General features: G+C 41.8%; 1 protein-coding gene across 2 annotated transcripts; it reads left to right on the plus strand.

Annotated features, from left to right (window-relative positions):
* Positions 1-1,679: 1,679 nt before the first annotated feature.
* NPM1 (nucleophosmin 1) lies at positions 1,680-9,604 on the plus strand. Of its 2 annotated transcripts, none has more exons than XM_072145774.1 (11): positions 1,680-1,853; positions 3,465-3,547; positions 4,105-4,224; positions 4,651-4,744; positions 5,149-5,267; positions 5,346-5,417; positions 6,640-6,672; positions 6,904-6,993; positions 8,134-8,238; positions 9,134-9,208; positions 9,397-9,604. In XM_072145774.1, exons 1-11 carry the CDS (start codon positions 1,793-1,795, stop codon positions 9,445-9,447), a joined length of 903 nt encoding a protein of 300 aa, XP_072001875.1. In that variant the 5' UTR covers positions 1,680-1,792; the 3' UTR covers positions 9,448-9,604. The 2 variants fall into 2 exon arrangements, with proteins under 2 accessions (XP_072001875.1, XP_072001874.1); XM_072145773.1 differs by having other exon boundaries at positions 5,346-5,416; positions 6,636-6,672.
* The last annotated feature ends 15,454 nt before the right edge of the window (positions 9,605-25,058 follow it).

Genomic DNA, 25,058 nt, shown 5'->3' on the forward strand with positions numbered 1-25,058 from the left:
GTCTCTCTCGGCGACTGTCTGTCGCTGGCAGTCTCTCTCGGCGACTGTCTGTCGCTGGCAGTCTCTCTCGGCGACTGTCTGTCGCTGGCAGTCTCTCTCGGCGACTGTCTGTCGCTGGCAGTCTCTCTCAATGACTTTCTGTCGCTGGCAGTCTCTTTCAACGACTGTCTGTCGCTGGCAGTCTCATTTCATCGACTATCTGTCGCTGGTAGTCTCATTCCAGCTACTGTTTATCTGTGGCACTCTCATTCCAGCTACTGTCTGTCTATGGCACTCTCATTCCAGTAATTTTTAGTCTCTGACACTCTCATTCCAGTGACTGTCTCTGTCCCTAGCTGTGACTTTGTCTATGGGGAGATTTCAGCGACTGTTTGTCGCTGGCAGTCTCATTCCAGTGACTGTCTCTGTCCCTAGCTGTGACTTTGTCTATGGGGAGATTTATCAGAAGTGTCTGAGAGCAGTACTGTTTTAGTTCCCATGACAACCAATTAGAGTTCAAGTTTCATTTTCCCCAGCTGTTTTTAAAATTACTGCTGATCTCTGATTGGTTTCCAGGGCAACTGGAACAGTTGTACCTCAGACATTTCTGATAAATCTTCCCCTATCTCTATATACCTATCCATCTTGCCTCACATGTAAGCATCTTATACGCATTGCCTATAGTAACTAATCACAGCTCAGAGCTCATATTAATGACCTGTGGTAGAACAGCAGCCAATCACGGCTCAGCTTCCAACTGCCACAGCAGCAGCAATGGCTCCTGTAGATGGCGGTTAATAAGTGGATTTTGAAAAATTGTAACAATTACTTGTAAATGCGACGGCGCAGATTCCTTTAGCGGACACACACACATGAATCTGACATGTTCTGCTGTAACATGGCTGCAGCCTGGAGCTGCTGTATCTCTCCTAAACACACACACACATGCACACACAGGCTGCAGGGGGCGTGGTCGCCAGCACCAGGAAGCACATCATTATACAGCCTCACTCCATTATACAGGCTGTCAGTCATGCACTGGGGGTGTGGCTGTGCCTCCCACTCATGAATAGAGTGGACAGCTTGAATATGCTAATGCTTCATTGGACATTTCACAGGTCATTTGCATACAGCTTTAGGACCTCATTGCTTAGGTTTACAGGCATGTAGAGGGACAATAAAGGGATATAGGCAATGCTCTCTAATGGCAGTTTATGAAAGTATATTTAGTTTAGGGGGGTTATTTTGCATGACTGGTTCTCTTTAAGGTGATGGCACACTTGGTGTTTTGAACACGTTTTTGGGCCGTTTTTAAGCAATCCGTCAAAAAAACGCACTTATTTTGACCCATTTTAAATAACATAATTGGTCAAACCTGTCAAAAACGTATGCGTTTGTAAATGTCTGTAACATTAACTTGTTACCGTGAAACCCTATTTACTTTTATCAGCTGAAACTGTGATACACAGTGTAACCTTTTTGACCATTTTGTATGTAAAATGAGGCTCTTTTTTCACAGTGTTCGTCTTTCAGCCTTCAGAATAAATATATATTTCACTCCGTCGTTTGTTCTTTTTGTCCACGAGCAATCATGGCAGAAATGTAAAAAAAAAAATTACCACGTAATGTGTGGAGTAATGAACAACCAATCACGCGCCAGCTTACTGAACGCACTTGAAGCTCCTCCCCACTACTGTTCCCGTTATCGCGAGAAGCAGGACGTGAATATAAAGCTCCGCTGTCCGCGAGCCTGCCCTCAGTAGACCGTCCATTGTAGTTATCTGGCGTGCGGTGCTTGCGCAGCGGTTGAAGGATGGAGGACAGCATGGATATGGATAGCATGGCCCCCCTGCGCCCACAGAACTTCCTCTTCGGTATGTAGCGTCAAACCGATATTAGCTTTAGTTTTTTTTCTATTTGCTGTAGGACGTTCATGGTGGCTTATTGGGGTGTGCGGGCGCTCATTGTCTGCGCCGCGGCGGAGATTACTGGGGTGCGGTATGATATATTGTGGAGCAGCGGTTCTGTGCGGCATCCTTCAGCAGCGGGCGAGTCCGTTGTCTCCGCTCACGTGATCAGGCGCCATGCTGCTCCCACGTGTTAGTAGCACCGCGTCGGTTCCGTAGTGAGGCCTGGGGGAAACTGCTCGGGGGTTTCTCATTGTCCTCATAATGTAGGGAGGCGGCTGTCCTGTGCACATGTCCGTCTCCAGCCCCCGTATGGTCCGGCAGTGGAGGCCGGAAATGCGCCTTTGTTTGTGGTGCCCGCACAGGTAACACTGCAGGTGACCGCCCACCACATGGCAGACAAATTGGATTGAGAAATGAATTGTAGAAGACCCCCACAGCCACAGATAATAAGAATCCCTTCCCTACTCCCCCCCATCCTTCCTCCATCTACACAGGGCCCTGTACCATGTGCACTGGTCGCACATTCATCCACCTGAGATGCCCAGGAGCCATGTGTGCTTATACTATTTCCTGCTACCCAATCTTCTATACCAATGTGAGCTGTGCCATCATCCATGGCAGCACCCCTCGTTTTCTGCCGGCTTTAACTTAAAGGAAACCTACCACTTGTAGTGGCAGGTTTCCGATGGCAATACCGGGCACCAGCTCAGGGTGAGCTGGTGCCGGAGCTTATTTTAGTTAGTGTTTTAAACTTTATAGCCGGCGCAGGCAGGTACGCGCTCGGCGCTTACCGTGCACGCGGCTCTCATTCACTTCCTATGTAGCCGCGTGCACGGTAAATTAAATTTTTTAATTTATGCTTTTGTTTCAAGTAAGTGCCTGCGCCGGCTATAAAGTTTAAAAAGTGTTTTAAACCGCGATACCGCGGTTTAAAACACTAACTAAAATAAGCTCCGGCACCAGCTCACCCTGAGCTGGTGCCCGGTATTTCCATCGGAAACCTGCCACTACAAGTGGTAGGTTTCCTTTAAGGCAGATTTAAAATTACTCTATATTGGAGTAAGAAGTGAATGGACTCTACTAATGGCAGAATGGGATATATCTGTTCTGAGGTTTTCTTGATTATGGCTAAAGCTGTGAACAAACATCATTTAGCCAATGTTTGGATATGTGTGAAAACTGATACTAATGGGCAGTGTTATGAGATGAAACAGTGAGCAGTGAAGCAATGCCAAAGCTTATTTGTGTAATAAAGGAAAATATTGCTCTAAAGCATAGTATATGGGGGTGCTATATAAATGTTAGTGCTAAAATTGGATAGCGCAAAGGGAGCACACTGAAGAGTAACAAGCTGCTTCCTCTATGTGCAGCATCTTTGTTTCTTCTAAAGTGCAGCTACATTATGAAATTTGAGAATTGATATTGGGGGCATTAATTTACTGGAATATGTCAAGTGTGATTTTTGTCAGAAGCTGCTTTAACTAACATTTGTCTACTAGGAAAAGCTATCTCTTCTGTAGTGCTACTTGATGGTCTGTTATCTTGAAATTTTTTAATTTATGCTTTTGTTTCAAGGGTGTGAACTGAAGTCAGACAAAAAGGAGTATACATTCAAAGTAGATGATGATGAAAGTGAACACCAGTTGTCTTTGAGAACAGTAAGTAAATGCAGTCTCAGGGTTATAGAAGATGGGCTCTGTAGGTTTTTCTTAAATTGAGTTTATATGCAAGTTGGAGCTATATATTTGATAATTGTAACTCCAGCCAAATTTTTTTATCCGACAATTGGATTTCAAAAATGTTGAATTGCCATAAGAACCAGTATTAATAAAGCTTAAAGGCTATCTACCACCAGGATGAAGGTTTGTAAACCAGGCACACTTACATACTTGTGTGTACCCACTCTGGACGGATTTGCAGTTCAATAGGACTGCAGAGAAGCCTGAAGCTTGGTATCTGGTAACAGATGGGAGGAGGACGACGACACAGGATGAATTAGTAAATAGTTGAAGTTTCATGCAGTTAGCAAGTGTATTCTGCTTGCGTTGAAGAATGGCATAAAAATGGCTTGCCTGTTATGTATCCCATTCACCCAAGTATGTTTCTTGTCATGGGATATGACTTTATATCTTTTGTATGTTTAGAAAGTTATGTCTTATGGGATCATTATTGGTTTGCCTCATCTAAGCCATAAATGTTCCATTTTGTTTTCCAGGTCAGTTTAGGTGGTGGTGCTAAAGATGAACTACACATAGTTGAAGCTGAAGGAATGAACTATGAAGGAAAACAGTTAAAGATTGTTCTTGCTTCCCTAAGTCCATCTGTACAGCCAACGGTAAGCAATGGATATATAAAAAAACATCAGAAGGTTTAGCTTGTCTGTGTTGCAGAGTACCTTTGGGTTTACTGCATTGAATTTTTGTGCTGCTAGCCTGCAGTCAGTTACAGTAGGATTCCTGTCTATGGGATTGATGCAAATCCAAGACACACAATGCAGGATCGTAGTGCAGAAATCTGCCTTCAAAATGCTTGCAGTAGAATTGAAATAACTGCTTGGGTCACAGTTCTTGGAGCCGGTCAGGCCATTAGCCTGATTAGAGTTGTAGATTACATACTTGATCACAACACTGTTAAGGCTCTTCACTGCTCTGGTGGGGGTGGTGTAGAGCTCATAATATAACGGGGGGTTCAGATGGTTGGTCTGGCTGTGCATTCTAGGGGATAATGATTAAAATCTAAATCTTTTATATATCTACATTAGGTTTCACTTGGTGGATTTGAAATTACACCACCAGTGACTTTGCGACTGAAGTCTGGTTCTGGTCCTGTATATGTTAGTGGGCAGCATCTTGTTGGTAAGTAGATTGTAAGGGTCTTAAAATAAATATCAATTGGATCATCTGGAATAGCGTGGGTTGGCGCTGATGTTTTTTTGTAGATGGGTAATCCTTGCCTTTTTACTTGACTGCATTATTTTTCTGTGGTAACCTTTTTATCAGTCCCATTCATTCACTAGCGCAGACTTTACTAAATCAGCCTCTGTTTATGGAATAAGCATGTAGCATGTTTTTGTAGGGTTTCCAGAGCTTACCAGGCTTCACCTGAGCAGTGGCTGGCACTGTTAACAAACTGTAAAATGCTTTTATAATGGAAGCCACTTTGGTCATTGCTAAGTTATGAATCTTTGAGACCTAATAATTTTTATGAAAGTGTTTTTTATTGCCTACGGACAGTCTATTAATCCCAGTGTTGTTTGTAGCCTTAGAGGACTTGGGCTCATCAGATGAGGAGGAGGAAGATAGCGAAGAGGAGGAAGAGAACACAGAACCTGCAAAGAATACAAAAAGACCTGCCACTTCTACCTCTAAAGTTCCACAGGTATGGTGGCTTCCATTTTTTGTGTATACATTAGTGGATTTTTATGCAAAGTCTAACCACAATTTTTCTTATGGCTAGAAAAAAGTAAAGTTGGAAGAGGATGACGACGATGATGATGACGACGATGAAGATGACGAAGACGATGATGAGTAAGTTTCTTATTGGCTTAAATGTTTAAGGGGTAGTCCAGCCTCAGTAAGCTTTATACTACGTCTCTGGTCCAGAGTAGTGCCTCCATCAGTTGGTAAAAAGAGGCTGTGATGCCTTGTTGAGTTATTTGTCTGCTACATGTAGACACAGGCTTAAAGAGGACCTGGCGGGTAATTAGAAGACTTAAGCTACTCATACTAAAGTAAGCAGCTCCCTAGCCCTCCTCCAGTTATCGCACTGTTAAATCTCGTGCTTTATTGAAAAATACTGATAAGCAAGAAACAATCCACTACATAGCGGTCCAATCGTTGGACCTAGCTTACAGTGGTCTGGCGTATTCATGAGGGTGTCGTCTGAGGCGCCCCCCCTCCTCAGCTTCTCCCCTGGACTGCCATTCCCCACACCATATGCTGGTGGTGACTGCCAGGCTTGATGCTGCAGTGACTGCACCTGTTATTAATATGCTGGACTGCTGTAAGCTAACAGTTTCCTAGCTTATCAGTATGTTCAGATAAAGCTAGAGATTTAACAATGTTATAACTGGCGAAGGACTAGGGAGCTGCTTACTCTAATATGAGCAGCCATAACCTTACAGGTCCTCTTGAGTTAAAGCATGGTGTATTTTATAGTTGGTATACTGGCAGTGATGAGAGGTATCACAGTGAAAAAGTTAGAAAAATACATCAGGCCATAAAGTCCAACTTGTATATTGCAATGATCCATAATTCAAAAACCCTGTAAGGTTGATGTCTATTAGCCCAAAGCAGGGCAGAATAACTCTGTATAAACTATGAATAAAGTGTTATTCCTATACAATGTGGTATTGCTTTCCAGAACGACACCCAGGCCCTTACATGTTCAAATCTGGCATTAAAACCTCTTGTGGCAGAGTTCCATAGTCTTGCTGCTCTTACAGTAAAGAACCTTTGTCTATGATTGTAAAACCACCTATCCTCTAGGCATAGCGCATGCCCTCTTGTCCTGGCCACAGGCCTAGGTATAAAAAGATCCATTTACTGTCTGTTTAGGTATTTGTACTTGTAATGCGGTCTTACCTCAGTTGTATCTTTCTAAACTATACTATCCAAAATTTTGTAATTTATCATTGTATTTTAGTCCCCCCATTCCCCTAATATGGGGTTCCTCTGCAGCCCCTTTCAAAATGTGCTCTATATTTCCATCTGATTTAAGAATTTCCATTTTTTTTTTCTTTCCAAGGGATGATGATGATGAAGAAGAAACTCCAGTTAAAAAGGTAACGTAACAAAGCATTTGTTGGGTTATTTAATTTTCTTTGCTCTAAACTTGACTAATCTCTAGCAAACAAACTAGTCTGTTATAGATTTACGCTACAGGCAGAAAAGGCATTTCTGTCCCCAATTCTGTTTTGCTGAGACTGAAAGTTACACATATGGTGATGAATATTAGTTATGGATATCTAAACTTATTGTGTGATTTTATTAGTAATTTGAATTTTTTTTTTCAGCCTGTACCAGTAGCAAAAGTGAAATCGGCTCAAAAGTCTAGCCACAATGGAAAGGCCTCAGCACCGTCCACTCCTGCCAAACCCCCAAAAGTGAGTAATAGTTGACTTTATATTAAGATTAGTCACTTGCTGTACAGTATACCAGTCAGTGCTGTTTCTGTATTCACTGATCACCATCATCATGTTTAGAGGGAACCTGTCACTGCTGTTGGAAAATTAGCATTACAGTTTTCCATAGAGCCTTATGGCCTAGGGGGACCTTTTTTAACCAACTTGATTGATGATAAGTGGAGAAAAAAAACTGATTCTGCCTGGTAAGCAGGCAGAGAATCTGGCCAGTGGGACTGAGTGTATACTCTTGCTTGAGTCTAGCAGCCCTCCTCAGCACATCATCGGTTCCTCCTCATTCTACTCCCCCTTTCCGATATGTCACTTGGGCTTAAGCTGCATGTTGCTGTGATGGTTTGAGCAGTCCTCATTGCGCATGCGGAAGAGGAAAAGCTGGACGTGCAGTCTGCAGAGGATGCGGACAGCTCAGATGCTCACTGCGCATGTGCGAGATTTCAGCAGTGGCTGCTAGTCTCGTTTGAGTATACACCCAGTCCAACTCGCTGATTTCTCTCCCTGGTTATCAGGCAGAGAATCAAGGTTCATTTTCTCCACTTCTGACCATCAATGAAGTTGGTTAAGATACGGTTGCCCTTGGGTCGTAAGGCTCCGTGGGAACCTGTCTAATTCTAATTTTTTTTTTCAAACAGCAGTGACAGGTTCCCTTAAGGTCGTGTGTTGTAAGGCTTTGTTGTGATGCCTTTGATGAAGCAGTCTGTCAATGAAGAATGATCCAAGCTCCTGTGATTAGAGTTTATACATGACTCCTAGGATGCCAGCTGAACAGTGCAAGCTTTGTGGAATACAAGTTTATTTGGTGCAGCTTTTTGATTCTAAATGCAATTTCTCACAAGTGCTAGGGATAAAAATCCAATGTCAGAGGGAAACTTCCTAATAAATACACACCTATTCTGACACTGAATAATGGATCATACAATTTTTTTTTCTTGTGGAGACTGTAGCTTCTAGTCAATCAAGTGTCTGCAAAGTTTCCATCCACTAAACCTGTGCATCTTTTCCTACTGTTTTCAAACTGACAGTTTGAATATTTGTGTTTTTATAAGCCATTATACTTTATAGCTAAAAGTAATTTAGTGTAATGTTTTTTTATTTGTCTTATAGACACCTGAGCAGAAAGGGAAAGAAGGCAAGCAATCTCCAAAGACACCCAAAACGCCTCTTAATCTTGAACAGATTAAAGAGAAATTACAACTTTCACTGGAGAAGGTATGAGGGAGGGTTTTTGTACTAAATTTCTATATTTGTTGAAAACCAAATGAAGCCACACCTGTAAAGAAACTATAAACCATGCATGCCTGAGCCCTGGGAAAGACTTCTTGTAGGGCCATGACTTCAGTCTTGACTGTAGCTTTTTTAATTAAAATCTGTTCTGCTGCAGAAAAAAAGTCCACCTAATTGTTAGTGTTTTATGAAAGATTTTTTTTTAAAGATGGTGATTTAAAACAAAAAAAACTTGCACTTACTGTGTAGGTCCCTCACGCCTAAAATAACATTTAGATACCCATAACTATTTTTGCCAAATGAAAGTTTTCTTTTCATAGATTTCTGTTCTGTTCCTGTTTGGGTAAAATGTGGATTAGTGAAACTTGGGTATGTGAAATACTGAGTAGAAAGTAAACTTAGAATTGTTGTCCTCCAATAGTTTCACTTCAGATGAGTGGCAACCTGCCTCAAACCATTTTAGAGGTTACAGGCTTGGCTTCTAATGTATGGAGTAAGCTGAGATTCCAAACACAGCTTCATCCATTAATTGAGATGGTAGAGTTTGGTGGCTCCACACCACTGTTTCTGTGCCTCCATGACTGTCAAAGAATGATCTACATAAGTCAGGATACAGAGACGTATAGACACACCATAATGGAAATATACTGCATTAGTTGTAAAAAAATCCTTAATTCAAAAAGTCTTCTCTAGAATGCAAATAAAGATTATAAAGATGTTCCAAAACGATTATTATGAGTGAATTTACTGGGAATGTAAATGTATTATCAGTTTCCACTAGATCAAAAAGCACTTTAATAGTGCAGATTTTTGCAAACAATTTCTGAAAAGCACTCTGTATGCTTGGCCTGATAAGCTTGATGTACAACTTATTTTTCAGGGTGTAGTTCTTCCTAAAATTGAGGCAAAGTTTATCAACTTCGTGAAGAATTCCTTCAGAACTGACAATAAGAAGGTAAGATTTTGAAGGCTTAAGTTTTTTCAGAAAACATAATTAAGATTAAGCTTCATTCCATACCACTGTTGGAGGCCTTCTGTCCATCCTAACCAAGAATTCATGGGTGGGGTGATCTTTGCCTTACAAGATTGTTTTAATAGATAATTTTATATTGCACATGTTTAAAACCTTTTCTCTCATTACAGATGATTGATGACCTCTGGAATTGGAGAAAGAATCTTAAAGATGTCAAATAACTTTATACTGCATTTCCCCCCCAATTTTATATTTTTCCTTTTAGTCTGATTTTTTTTTTTGGGTCAGGAATGTTTTGTACACCTCAATGTTCTGTCTGATATGCCAGACTAGCCTAATGTAAATGTTAAATAAAACTATTTTACTTGATGATGACAATTTGCTTATGACAATTTTTTGCAATTTAATTTCAATTCAACACCATTAAAACAATTGTATTTGTCCATGTTGTAGTAAAGTGTGCAAATATAGTATAAAGTGTAGTATAAAATGGTTATTTTTCTTTTTATAATTTGGTAAAAATGCTAATGCAATGTGGGGAGTAACAATTTCCCTAGGATCCCCATAAAATCAGATATAATCTTGCCTGGTATCTATACATCTTTGGATTCAGTTGAGGGGGTGACGGTGAATGTCATATGACCAGGGTGACATCATCAAAGGTCCTTTACCTACTAAACATTATCAAACTATACCCCATGTACATATCTGACCACATAAAACAATCACAGCAGCCTGGTGGATGGGGAGGAGCTGCTGGAATCAGCCTGAGGCCACGCCTACCTCTACCCGCTGTAGGCATGCTTACATACCAGGTAAAATTAAAAAGTTGAAAATGTGAGAATCTAAAGGAGACAATTTCTAGCTAAAAGGTCATTTAGATTCCCATAGAGCCCTAGTAACTGTCACTACCTGTATTTGTGAAAAATGTGACTGGTTCCCTTTAAGGGGAAAAATGATAAAGCCTTGAATGAGTAAAAAGGTTGTCCGATCATACAAATGCTTATCTTTGAGTAAGTTAAAACTTGTGCATTAACTGCCTTAAGTCTTGAGAAAAAACTTGGCACTCCTGTGATACTTGATTTGCATATTTTATCATAGTGAATCGGCAATCCAAAATTAATGCAATGTTTCGGTCTTATAACATCAGACCTTCAGGCACGGATTGCTGGGCTTGCGGTGGTGTGAATACAGTTCTATGACCGTGGCGCTTGGGGAGCTGTGGGGCGTGGAAGACCCCGCTGTAGGCTGGCTGCGCTCGATTTGCATATTTTATATTGAATCGGCAATCTAAAATTAATGCAACGTTTCGGTCTTATAACATCAGACCTTAAGGCACTGCACAGAAAATGAAATATATAAACAAAATAAATACATACATCTCGGGAATAAGCAAAATACTAGGTATAATTAACAAAAATGACAAAAGGATCAGAAGTATGAGCCAAATGCGATGGTTGCCTGATGGGTATCGTGGATGCTGCAGTGGACATAAACATCCAGGGGTGAAGACACGGCCACTAATGAGGTCTAGATAGATGATAGTGATAACTATATTAGGAGATGAAAAAGGGGATCAAAGTGTACAGGCACAATGAAACGGAATATAAATGAAGCATAGAGGGGAACCAAATGTACAGGCAAGATGAGATGGAGCAATAAGGAAGTATTGAGAGGATATTGTTTGTGTCAAGCAGGTGTATAAAAAGGTAACAGTGGTGTGATATCTAGGAATGTGGTGTCCAGTAATGTAACTATGTCACAGGGTGAAACTGTCTTACCGGATTGCTGGGCTTCCAGTGGTGTGAATACGGTTCTATGAACATTGTGGCGCTTGGGGAGCTGTGGAACCTGGGAGACCCCGCTGTAGGCTGGTTGCGCTGGTGTTATGTCGCGGGTATATAAGCTGTGGGATCAGAACTGGAAGTGACATTCCCGGCTATGCGTTCCAGCGTGGAACGTGGAAGTGCATAGAAGCCGGTAAGTGATCTGGACTATAAGTGGAATAGCGGAGTGTCTTCTAATGTGCTAGCTGCCTCGGCACAAACAAATAGCCAGCCAGATGTTGTGTACTGTGTTATGTGGTGTTATGTATCATGTGGTGATGGGAATGTGAGAAAAAAAGACGTATGCGGAGTGTGTAGGGATGACATCAGTAATGTGTCCTGTGTGTATAGGGAGGAGCTTGTAATATGTATGGGGAGGAGCTCTGTATGATATAGAGGTGTAGTGCCGCTGAGTGATAATGGTGTGTGAAGTCATGGCAATGGTGCCTAGGAGAAGAACAAAAAGGGGACAGTACAGGACAGAGATAAATTATACCCTAAGTGATGCTGGTGTCAGACTATTGAATCTGTAAATAGAACAAGACATGTTAATGAGAATAGTGCTGAAACATGGATGTACAATTTACTGTCACATGAGTCCCTGTAGCTCATATTCCCTGTTCAGTCCATTGGGGGACATAGCATCAAGTCTATGTATCCACAATGCTTTGCGGAGACTGAGTTGTTTAACTCTGTCCCCTCTGCGTCTTGGAGCTGGTACATGTTCCACTACTTGGAACCTCAGCTGTGAGATCCTGTGATTAGCCTGTTCAAAATGATGGGATAAAGGTAGCAGCAGTTTCTTGCAGCGAATATCGGACTTGTGCTTCGAGATGCGGTCCCTTATATATGTGGGCGAGACCGTCCAACATGTGAGGTTGCAAGGGCATTTTATTACATAGTTGTGTTGCAGCCTACTTGTGCACCCATACCACCAACATTAAGTGACGTGTACTACTTCCACAATTAACTGCCTTAAGGACATGCGCACTAGACCGCCAGGACGCGGCCGGTGCCTTACACTCACCATTAGACGCACGCTTCTATGGTAGGTTTGTCTACTCTATTTTCCTAACGTCATTGGTCATCATCCAGGTGGCATTTATCCATCGCATTTTGCCATTGGTCCAGGGTAGCTTAAATATGACACCCCCAACACATAGCACTCCCCTTGATAAAGCCTACCGGCGAAATACGTGTCGGGTTCTGTGGCGTGTACTCTCATCCGGTGGTATGGTATACTAACAACCCAGTTTTGGCTATAGATTTGGCTGTGTGAGTTCTCTCTTTACTTCTGTCTCCTCGCTGTGCCATATCTCCTTTGAGCATGGATTGTGAGCCCTTTTATTGCTATTACAGTCACTTTTATCCCTTCTTCTGGTCTACATATTACTGTCCTCATTGTATGAATTTTTTACTGTTACCAATAAAGATTGACTTAGATTTATAAATTTGACATTATTTGGCTATTTATTGTTCAAGCATTTGGTGTTATATATTGTACTGGTGGTGTATTGGCCCTCACCACTGGCTTCCTTTCTTTTTGTGTGCACATGCATAGAAAAAGTTTTTTTTAAAGACATTACAGATTTTTAAAGATTTTGCCCTTTGGAGAATTTTATTCTCTTTATGTAACTGAAGATATTGACAGACATTTCAAACTACAAGTCAAATGCACTGTGAACATGGCCGAAGTGTGGCTGCACAGAAATTTGTTTAGCCATTGGAAACAGACCTGTGTGTTGGTGCAATCTGTGAAATATAGTGCAACAATTCTTGCATTGTATGTTTGTATAATGCAAGGACACATCTACTTCCCTGTTCAACTAGTGCTCATGTCCGTTTCATGGGCCTAACATGTATGGGTGCAGTTGGCCAAAATTTGATCCAGAAGACAAATGACTCATTCACATCTGTGCCCTGTCGAGTTCTCAAAATATTTATTCACCTTATATAGAATGAAAAATGGTTTGTCCAGAGGTTGAAAAACATGGCTTTCTTCCAAAAATTGTGCTCACACCAGACCATGGTTTGTGCCAGTATTGCAGCTCAGCTGTGTAGAGATGAATAGGACATAGTTGCAGTACCACACATTACCAATGGCCGGCAGGAGCTGTTTATTGAAGAAATTGGCCATGTTTTTCAACCTACAGATAACCACCTTTAACCCTTTAAGGACACAGCCATTTTGTAGGTTAAGGCTCAGCCCGATTTTTTTTTTTTTTTTTCCCACATGTTGTACTTCATTTTATTGGTAAATTTTGGCTGATAAGTTTTGCGTTTATGTACAAAAAAAAAAAAAAAACTGCTGAATAACATTTCCGATTTGTCTACTTTACATTTTCATAATTTTTTAAATTTTTGAATTTTCATTATTGACTATTTTGAGAATAAATAGTTTTGAATGAAATTTTACATATTTAGCATCAAAACCCCCTATATAACCAACCCCTTTTCAAATCTGCACCCCTCAAGCTATCAGAAACAGCTTTTACGAAGATTGTTAACTTCTTGCGATCTTCAAGAAGCATGTTAGATAACCATTGTCGCTCTGACTGCGGCATTTAACGGGTTAAGCACCCGCGATTAGAGCTCACTCCGATCACTGGTGTTACTCTGGGGTGCCGGCTATCAGTTTACAGCCGGCACCCCCGTGTTTCCCAATGCCGGTTCGGCTCAGATCTTGACCTGAACCGGCATCAGCTCTGCGTCGATTTATCGGACGCTGAGCACTAAGTCACTGTGCTCAGCGTCCAATATATCGGACGCAGAGCGGGAAGGGGTTAAGTGGGTTATTCCTTTGTATAGCACACTGCATGAGCGAGGAGTGGGAGAGGTCTGGAAACAGCGTGATCGTTGCACCATCAAAATCTAAGTCTCCCTTGGCTCTGGCTTTCTGCATTATCTGCTCTTTAGTTTTAAAGTGGTGAATTCTGCAGATTACGTCTCTGGGCCGCGCTGGGTCTGAGATCCTGGCGCGCAAAGACCAATGGGCCTGGTCCATTTCTATTGGTGTTTCTACTGGGTGACCCAGTAGGGTATTAACCCCTTAAGGACGCAGGGTTTTTCCGCTCATTTCTCGCTCTCCAACTTCAAATATCCATAACTTTTTCATTTTTACGTGTACAGACCTGTGTGAGGGCTTATTTTGTGCGTAACAAATTTTACTTTCCCGTAATGTTATTTATTTTAACATGCCGTGTACTGCGAAGCTGGAAAAAAATTCCAAATGTGGAAAAATTGAAAAAAAAACGCACGTGCGTCACGTTCTTGTGGGCTCAGTTTTTTCGACTTTGACTGTGCACTCAAAATAACACCTCAGCTTTATTCTTTGGTTCGGTGCGATCGCGGTGATACCAAATTTATATAGGTTTTATTGTGTTTTAATACATTTTCAAAAATTAAACGAATGTGTACAAAAAAGAAAAAAAAATTTTGCCATCTTCTGACGCTAATAACTTTTTCATACTTTGGTGCACGGAGATGTGTGAGGTGTCATTTTTTTTTCGAAATGAGGCGACGTTTTTATTACTACCATTTTGAGGTCTGTGCGACATTTTGATCATTTTTTATTTCATTTTTATGTGATGTAAAAAGGTGTAAAATTTGCATTTTGGGCGCCATTTCCCGTCTCGGAGGTCACCACCGCCCGTAACCATTTTTATATTTTGATATATCGGGCATTTTGGGACGCGGCGATACCTAATATGTTTGTGATTTTTACTGTTTATTATGTTTTATATCAGTTCTAGGGAAAGGGGGGTGATTTGAATTTTTAATATTTTATTAATTGTTTTTATTTTTTTTTACTTTTTTTTTTTCCCACTATTTCTTAGACCATCTAGGGTACATTAACCCTAGATGGTCAGATCGCTCCTACCATATACTGCAATACTTCTGTATTGCAATATATGGCATTTTTGCCACTGGCTCATTGTAACGAATCTGCTGAAGCCATGTAGCCTCGTGTCAAAAGAAGACCCGAGGCTACCATGGCAACCGATCGCCGCCCCCCGATGACGTTCGGGGCACGGCGATCGTAAAAAAGATGGCGGCGCCCACGCACCGCCGTCTTTTAATCGCCGCCGCTGGCAATGACGGGGTTAATAGCTGCGATCGGTGCAAGCACCGACCGCGGTTATTAGCGGTGGGGGTTTTCTGCAAAATGCAAAAACCCCCACCTTTGTATGAAGAGGACTCAGCCCGTGAGCCCTCTTCATACACTCTTTATACCTCTGCGCCGTAGAGCTACGGCGCAGAGCGCTAAGGGGTTAAAGATGCCAGTTAATGTGGGTAATAACTCTGGCGTCTGCGTGGCTTCAGGCAGGCCCCCAACACGTACAAAATTTTGCCTATTTCTATTTTCTAGGTCGTCAATCTGCATTGTCAATTGCTATCGCTCAGTCGCCCTCTCCTGGACAGTCTGTAAAGTAGAGGACATTTCAGATTTAAAGGCTTCAAGCTCGTCCAATCTATCTTTTAGTGTGGAGTTCTCTGACTGTACTTGCTGTAGATCTTGACGCCAAGCACCCATGAGATCTGTAGCTAGAGTGTCCATATCTGTTTTGGAGGGGAGAAGAGCCAAGAGTGCTTGGAGTTCAGGATAGGCTCGGAGGGTGTTGGCAGCTTCCCCAGGGTGTGGGAGGTCTGATCGGGGGTTAGGACCCTCACTGTGGGCTGTTTAGCATAGCAGAGTGGCCATGTTTAGCAGGCTGTGTTACCTTCTGCCCCTTGTCCTTTGGGGGAAGCCATCTCTGACTGTGCACCTTTGTGCTTATGTGGAGGTGCCATATTACCACTGTCTGCCGATGGGGTCTGAGCGCTGCCACTGGATCCTGCTGGAGCTGGGTCTGTAGTGGCTTGGTAGAGTACCAGCAGTACAGCCGCAGACGAGGTCCGTTGTTCGGGATGCTCATCTCGTGCGCGGCGCCTCCTGTTTTCTTTGTTCACCTCTCTGCTTCGGGAAGGTGTCTGGTGCGGCGTGCCCTGCAAGAGGGGGGCGCCTGCGATCCAAGACGGCGGGAAGTGCTGCCTGTGGATGGAGATCGTGCTTGCAGCGGGGAGAAAGTTTGAGATCGGGGTCACCGTGTTCAGGGTGAGTGCCTTCTTGTCTGTGGACCTCTTCTGACCCGATTTCCCCATTAAATATGATGCTGAGCTTCCCTTTCTGGTTGGCCCAGTGTGGAGCTCACATTAGGTGCGTGCAGCTTCTTGCATGGCAGGACACGCCCCCTCGTAATAACTTTTTAACACTTTAACTTATCAAACTGATTTTGAGATTGTTTCCTTGTTACACATAGTAGTTTGGGGGGTAAAAATCCAACAATTTAGGAAAAATTTTTTAAAAAATTATATTTTCTTAGTTTCAAATGTTTTTTTTTTAAACTAAAAGTCATACCACAAATCTTTTTTTGTAGAAAAATTTTGCCATTTGCCTTCGTTCTATTTCCAGAATTTTTTTTGTAGGTTTGCTTATCTTTTTACGAATAATAGAAGGTTTATAGTTTTAGTAGCAAGTTCTCAAAGTGCGAGCACTAATACATTTTCCGTACACCGCATGCACTACTCCTACTATCACAACGCATTTATAAATGAGGTTGGGTTGAAGGGAAAACGGACAATGGGGGGCATTACGCAAGAAAAAAATAGATGGTGCTTGGTATAACGCAAGGAAAAATGGACGATGATGGGGTGTAATAGTGATTGACTAACAGTACCTAGAGGACAGATGACACATATCTCTCCAAAACCACCAATTGCAGAATGGTTGTATTGGAGAGCGATCTGTCATGACATGATCCATCATGACTTATACCACTGTCAATGGCCAGTCTGTATTGACTGGTCAATGCCAGCTTTCGACATCACAGAACCAATCAAATTGGTTCTGTGATGTCAGCGGACGGGCGTCGCCTTGCTTTCCCCACCCGCCCCATACATTTGTCACCCTGTTGCGAGACAGGTGACGTCACAGGAAGTGCTAGCATTCGCTATATCGGACGCTGAGAGCTAAGTCACTCCGCTCAGCATCGGATATATATCTGATATATCGGAAGCAGAGCAGGAAAGGGTTAAAGGGGGTTCTTGTTTTGTATAAATTAATTTATTACATTATTTTTCTTTTTTTTTTTTTCAGGTTACTGATGCTTCCTCTAACTTCTCCAAGAAGCATTGAGTTTGCCTGAAAACCTGTCATCATCTTAAAAGAAAGAGGTATGTTCAAATTGTTTTCAGAAATTGGTAGCAGATGAGAAACACCAGCCTTCAAAGTGTAAAGAGTATCATACAGACCGAATTTTTTGCAGCCATTAATAAGTCAAAAAAATCAGAGCCTACAATCTCAACTCTTCTGGTATTACTCACTAAATCAAAGAAAAAAACTGAAACACTATTGGATGAGGGAGAAGTGGATTCTGATATGGAATACCTTCAGGAAAATATGTCGGCTCAACTCTTGCCTTCAATTGATGCAGTCAATGACATTTTGAAAATGGTACATGCTACTATTTGGAAGATCCTGTGGAATCAGTTCAAGGTTGCATGTTCCAAACGCTTGGATCAAAAAGCATAATTATTTTTCTGTTTCATGAAAACGTGGCAGGGCTCATCAGCGAGGAGTGGAAAGATTACAGCAGAAGAGCAGCTTTTACTAAAAACTTCAAACGTAAATATCTGTTAGCAGATAAAGACCCAGAAAAGTTGACGTTCCTTTAGCTGGGATTTCCAGGAAAGCATCCTTACCTTTTGAGGATGTGGGTTCATTTGGCAGATGCCTCAGTAGATGGTTACGTTTTCAGCCAGAGCAGCAGCTCTCTTGAACATGGCAAGGAGATGCACCTGGATAAGAACGTGGTCAAGATACACAAGTTCACAAAGGCTACTGGGGAGTGGAGTAGCAGGAGCTATGGCTACACGGCGCTGCTACTCCACGTCCCAGTAGCCTCTTAGATTCTCCTACCAGATATCTTCGGCACGCAGCTATGAGGAGCTGCACGCCCTCGTCCGCGAAGCCTGCCATCTGTGCATGCGCAGAACAGCAGGCCCGCAGCTTTGCGGTCACTGCTCCAAAGCCGCAGCTACTGCGCATGCGCAGACGGCAGGCTTCACGGACGAGGGCGTGCCGCTCCTCATAGCTGCGCGCCAAAGATATCTGGTAGGAGGATCAGAGAGGCTACTGGGGCGTGGAGTAGCTGCGCCGTGTAGGCTCAGCTCCGGCTACACCATGCCCCAGTAGCCTCTTAAGAAAATCTGCATATAAGGGAAATAAAAGTTATAAAAAGAGTGTGGGGACATGGGGATTAGCCCTTAAAAGGGCTATCCTCACATCCAATAGATGCACCTACCACCCAATCTACCTTTATAGGTAGCTCCATGGTGGTAGGTTTCCTTTGACCTAACTGCCACCAGAAGAACAGAAGTCTAGAAAAGGAAGGAATACGGGTTACCCCGCCATAAGAAGGCCAGTGGTTTTACACACCAATATTTCTAACAAGGAAACCGAATAGGTCATTCAGGTCCATCAGAAATATGGGTTATTCATATGGGAGAATGGGTTATTCAGGTCCATCAAGTTCCCCCATATGTGCTTTGTGCACCACCAAGGAATATAAAGAAAAACAATGGCAGTAAAGTCACAGGGTTTCTTTACATGAACTGAGTCCTCATTCTGCCTTACCTTGATGACTTCCTGATCTCCTGATTTAATTCTGCTAGAATTAAACTTGGCGATGGAAGCTTTATTTACCCTTGGGATGGATTATTTACAAAAACAAATTGGACTTAGTCTCGTGCCAACAGAAAGGTTTTTTTGAAGCAGCAAAAATCCTTTTTGACCAAAAAAAAAGCTGTTCTAGTGTGAAGAATCAGGGAAATCATGAAAGTTATAGGGTTTATGACTTTGTCCCTGCCAGTGGTTCAATGGCCCTAGGCCCATTTCCGACCCCTTCAGTCTTTTCTACTTTCTGTCTGGGACAAAACTCTTCTCTTTAAGGACAAACGTACTGATACCAAAAGAAGTATTGAACACTTGAATTGGTAGTTCCTGAAGAAAAATCTGAAAGAAGGGGTAGCCTAGTGTCCAACCCTTCAACTAATAATCACTACTGATGCCAGAAGCAGAGGTAGGGGTGCTCTTTTGGAATACAGGGTTGTACAGGGGTTGGGAGTTAACAACTATAAAAGAAGCTCTTTTTCTCCTACATCATTATAGGTTATCAGGTGAAGATCCTCACAGACAATGCCAAGCGGGGCCTAATTCTTTTTTTTATAAATTTTTATTACAATCTTTTTTCATACAAAATTATGAAAAAAGTTTTATCCTGGTAAATTAACCGAAGTTTGGGTGGGTATAACAAAGAGTACGGTATATCATGTTGTGCCATTCTCTTTTTCAAGCTTAAAAGACTTTTCCTCCTTTGCACTGTACCATTAGAAAAATCAGGATATGCTGAAATTTTTGAGTTATTGTATTTAATCTCCTCCCTCTTACGGAGTTCGCGGAGGATTAAATCCCTGTCCCGTGAGGATAGCATTTTCATCAAAATAGTACGGGGCTGGGAGCCTGGGACTGGTTTACAACCGAGGAGTCGATGGGCTCTCTCAATCACCAGTCCTTGTGGAAAGAGATCTTTACCCAGAGTTTCTATCAACCAAGTGTGAACAAACTGGACAGTGTTCTTCTGTTCAACACCTTCCAGGAAACCTACCAGTCTGATATCAGCACGTCTGGATCTATCCTCCAAATCTAAAATTTTCTCCTGTAGTTTTTTATTTTCCATCTCTATTTTCACTATGGCTTTCTTATTTAGGTCCGCCACTTTTTCTATTCTAGAGATTCTATCATACTGCTCTCGTATACGGCCTTGTATCTGACTGAAGTCTTCCCTAATGAGCCGGATACTATTCCTAATTGTAGTTATCTGATCCTGTATGCCTTCAATCGTTAAATTGGTCTTTTTGACCGCTGCCAAAATGTCCTCCCATATTGCTGGGTTGGGTTCTCTCTCTTCTTCATTTTCATTCTGCGAGAGAGAGGGCCTAGCACCTATTTCACCCTCCTTACCGGTCTTGCTATTTTTATTGAGAGGAGATTTTAAGTACTTACCTAACTTAGAGGAGTTTTGTCCTTGTCCCTGGGGGAGCCAGGCCCCAAGGATTTTCTCTTAGGCGGCATCTTTGTACTCTCCCTCTTACACTCGCTATTCAATAAGATGAAATTCTATCTAACACGATTGACATAAATTAATCCAGCACAGGGGGGTATAGCATTAATACACAGTCCCAGCATATAGTGTCCCGAAAGAAGGTAAATGCAGATTTTCAGGTTAGTCCAGAACAGTAACATTAGTACACCCCCTTTCGTACGTAATAGGGCATGGCGTGGTTCCATAAATCAGCAAAGATTGAAATGCCTGGAATGGATTTGAAAAGAATCCAAGAACACAAAACATTAGACAGAAACATACAGGAAAGAACACTTAGGGGAGGGGATCCTATAGGGTGTCACCACACGGGTCAGGAAGGGGGATAAAAGATTCAGATATTCTCATCCACTGTAGCAGGGCTGTTCATACCTCTTAAGGAGAGACAAGGAAGCCCATCAGGTGGTCTGGGCTTCAAAGAGAACCTTAAAATCCTGAGAGTCCCTGAAGCTCATCCATGGAGACCACAAACGCAGGAACCTCTCATGAACCTCCGGAGTTATAATAGTCAGTTCCTCCATGCGAAAGAGGTGCGTGGTACATCAGAAGAATAGTTTTATTTAAGTTGTCCCGGGCCTCATGGCCAGGAATAAATGAGGGAAATGGGTCTATAGCTGGCCGGCAGCGATGGGTCCTTACCCTGTTTGGGTAGCACGCTAATGTGGGCCTAATTAAATCAGGGAAGCCTATTTCCTGGAAGCCTTTTATGGTCAGAATTTTTTTTTTGGTTTAACAGATTTTCAAGGCGGCAACATGGATGAACCCCCTTACATTCTATCAGCTTCACAAAGTTGATGTAGGTCCTGATCCAACACTATCTTTTGGAAATTACTCTTTGAAAAACTTATTCAATTGGATTTCACACAGACCTTCCCAATTGCATGGAGTTCCCACTCAACTATATTCCAAACTATTAAAAAAAAACACCACAAAATGTAAAAAAAACACCACTTTTTTTTAAACCTTCAAATTAAGTTCACGTTGTTTCCTGTCCCTGAAGAGGTGGGGAAGCCCTCCTGTCTGTTCCATGGAGGAAGTCTACATGAAATCCATTATTCGGTATAATTTATTATTAATTTAATTATAATTTTATTTTCCCAAAAAATAAGCATTAGAACAATTTACAATTTTTAAGAGATATTGTTAAATAAGGTATATAATATGTTGGAAATTTTTATGAACCACTTTTTTCTATCTTACGTAACCTCCGTTAGACGCGTCAACTATTTTAATGTGCACATGTTTTTTGACTATATCTATATACTGTGAACTCACTATTGGCATATAAGTTTTGTGGACCTGACATAGAGCCAAGTCCTTTCCCAAAATGTGTTGCCCTATGCTTTGAAATTTTATTTAAAAAATTCAATTCATACGGTTTGCATCTTGAAATGATCCTGAATTGAACTCGAGCATCATGGCAGTTGCTTGAAATATTTGGAAGACATCTCAGATTATTCTCCTTGGTTTCCAATTCTTCGGATCATGATTTCTCTCAGTGGCCCTTTGAATAATTTAATTTTGTGCATTTCTGGCCAACTCTTGTGTCCCGTGCTCATGTTTTCTTTCCTTCGACTGCCTTTGCTCTTGTGGTTTGGCTTTTTTTTTTCTTTGCACACTGGCGGCACATGGTCCTGTACTGGAGAGTTGCAATATAATTATGTTCTAAAATAAAGTTTTGGTGTAAGGTCAGTTCAAGGAGTATTAACAGTGCAGGCTATCTGATTCTTCAGCAACAACTTAAGTTGGTGAATATCTTGCACTGTTGATATGGGATCAAGTTCTTTTGCTGAGATGATGTTTCTTGTATAGGTCACTGGTGGTAAATAATAGTCTATTGGCATGTAAAATTGTCTATTGACTCCTTTATATTTTGTGAAATTTTTGCCACTTAGAGTAAGTTTAGCCTATGCCAAAGGGTGGCAAACAACTGGCCTGCAAATGATACAAAGGGTGGCATTTTGGTACTAGCTCACTGCATTCAGTTAGTTGTAGAAATAACAGTGTTTTTCCTAGGGAATGTATCTTGGTGTTTCTGTATGTTCCTCCTCCCTCCTCCCTTGGGATGTTATATGAGTTAGTTAAATTTGCTGAGAGTAGGGATTGTAGTAATTTTTTTTGTTATGGGAGACTTAAATATGTTATTCAATTTAAAATTTTATTGTCTGAATCTCTCAAGTGAATTAAATTTAGGGGGTAAAGAGTGTCTTAAACTTTGCAACTTTTGAAAGGATGTCGGGTTAAATGATGTCTGGAGGGCCAAGTATGGTACAAAAAAGGTATATTCTTGTCATAGTAAAACACATGATACATTGGGGCACATTTACTTACCCGGTCCCTGTGCGATCGCCGAGGTGCGTTAGCCGACGAGGATGCCGCGATTCAACAAGATTGCGCGCCCGAGATCCTGCATGTGTTGCTTCCCCACTCTGGTCCGCCGGAGTTCACCTTCTTCTTCCCAGTGTATGTGAGTGCATGTCTTGCAACACAATTTCAATTTTAAATTCCGCACTTAGTCCGAATCAGTCGGGTTGTCCGACTGCCACACTAGTGGTGCATGAAAGTCGGCGCAATTACTCCAAAATTCGATCATGTGCATCAAAAAACCCCTGTTAAATGCAGCGCAAAACAGAAATAGTCGGGAAACCCGACGGACATGCGGTCCGCGGACCATTAGTAAATGTGCCCCATTGTCTCGGGTTTATCATGTTCTGGCTAGTCAAGCCATGCTAGGTTTTGTTACAATGATGCGGTATGAACTGATTGTTATTTCAGATCATGCCTCAGTATTAGTTGAGTCTGTTGAAGGTGAAAATAAGAATAGATAAAATGAATCAAAAGAGAAATATAACGATTTCCTGGTTAAGAAAGCCCAACGTAAGATATTCTTTGCAGGGCAATCTAATTTTACTGAAAAAGGGAGGCCAAGGAAATAGCTGGCCAAAATGATTCAAAATACAAGGGGTGGCAACAAAGCTGTTACAGCTATTAGGGGACATAATGGGCACTTGTATAGTGAACAAGAACAGATCCGACTACAATATAAAAGAGAAGGATCTGCTTGACATGTATAGACCCATTTATCTCATTAACACCGATGCTAAAATCCTCGCGAAATTACTCGCCCAAAGGCTCCAGAAGGTGATTACTAGCATTGTACATGAGGACAAGGAGAGAAAGACAAATTATGTCTATACGCGGATAATGTCCTGTTTTGCTTACAAAACTCCCCCAGTCAGTGCCAAGGATAGTGGAGATTTTTTTTTATTTTCAAATTCTTTATTTAAACATTTTGAAAATATACACATATGCTATTCAATCCCAAACACAATCCATATGCATAAATATTTAATCTACCCCCCACCCGCTCCCCACCCTCCCATGGGTGATACTATTGTTTACTATGAAAATTACAAAAACCTTTATTCTCCCTTTTACCAAGTTTCCCGTAAAGTCTCGGGTCTGTCTGTACCCAAGACCAATTGAATACGAAACAATACATAATAACACTTAGACAAGACAAAAATAAGACAAGTCAATACGAAACAAGACAGAACAAGAAAAGGGGAAAGAAAGAAAAAAAAAAGGGGGGGGGGAGGGAAGAAAAACGGAAACAAGGGGAAAGGAAAGGGGGGAGAAAAGGAAGATTCCCCCTTCTCCCACCCCCACCCCACGCCCCCTCCACCTCCTCAAGATCATCGTCCTACAAGTAGTCTCTCATAGTCTGCTGTGTTCTGGTACTCCAACCATTTTCCCCATATTATAAGATGTTTCACAGACTTTCCCCTCGTATATGCAGTTAGCTCCTCCATCCTCCTAATCTCTTCAACTCTTTGTATCCATTCTTTGCATGTTGGCGTATTTTTATTTTTCCAATTTGTTGTTATGCACGCCCTTGCGGCGTTAATCAAGGAGATTACAATTGAGGATCTATACTTCTCTAGTGTTATTTTAGCCAGGTGTAATAAACAGAGAGATGGATCCAGTTCTGTTTCATATTCACCCAACTGTCTGGCTACCCGTCCAACATGTTCCCAGAGAGGGCGAATACCGGGCATTCCCAGAAGATGTGTATAAGAGTACCTTTCTCCCTCTCACATCTCCAACACATTGGTGAAATTGATGGATGCATTTTATTTAATATGACTGGGACTCTATACCACCTTGATAGGATTTTAAACCCTAACTCTTGCATACTAGAGGCAATTGAGGAACGATGTATCAGGCAATAAATCTGATTCTCTTGTTGCTTAGTTATCTCAAATCCAAGATCTCTTTCCGATTTCTCTATAGAATTTAATCTACCTCTGCTCTCTTCGTCTCTTAGCTGAGTGTATATTACTGAGAGCGAGTGTGCAATATGACCTACGCCCATACATCTTTCCTCAAAGGAAGTTAATTCTCGACAAAAGATTTCAAGAAGTGATGTAATTGGGTTGCCCTCCAATATCCCAAATGCCCATGGATCTCCTGTGTGATTAGGTCCTCCAACGACCACCATTCATTCTCCTTTATATAGTCCTTAGCATTTTTCCTCCCGTGCTGTGCCCAGTCCTTGAATTTCGGATCCCCCCTTCCTGGTTCAAAACTCGGATTGCCAAGAACTGGGTACAGTGGGGAAAACATTGGTGATAGGGAACTACCCTGTAGGTATTTATTACATATCTTTAATGTGGGAGATATAGTTGGATGTTTGAAATCGGGTAGAGAGGGAAGTGGGATCCACGGGGCACATGTAAGAGAGATTGGGGAGATACTCTCTTCCATTTCTACCCATAATTTTAATTCTCTATGTCTATGCCAGTC

This window comes from Engystomops pustulosus, chromosome 4, assembly GCF_040894005.1.
Source record: "Engystomops pustulosus chromosome 4, aEngPut4.maternal, whole genome shotgun sequence".
Taxonomy (NCBI): domain Eukaryota; kingdom Metazoa; phylum Chordata; class Amphibia; order Anura; family Leptodactylidae; genus Engystomops; species Engystomops pustulosus.

Excerpts from the sequence above, each read along its gene's own strand:
- NPM1 (XM_072145773.1), top strand. The coding sequence starts at position 1,793 with ATGGAGGACAGCATGGATATGGATAGCATGGCCCCCCTGCGCCCACAG. Across the intron at positions 3,548-4,104 it reads ACCAGTTGTCTTTGAGAACA|GTCAGTTTAGGTGGTGGTGC; the intron begins GTAAGTAAATGC and ends TTTGTTTTCCAG. Across the intron at positions 5,417-6,635 it reads GATGACGAAGACGATGATGA|GGATGATGATGATGAAGAAG; the intron begins GTAAGTTTCTTA and ends TTTCTTTCCAAG.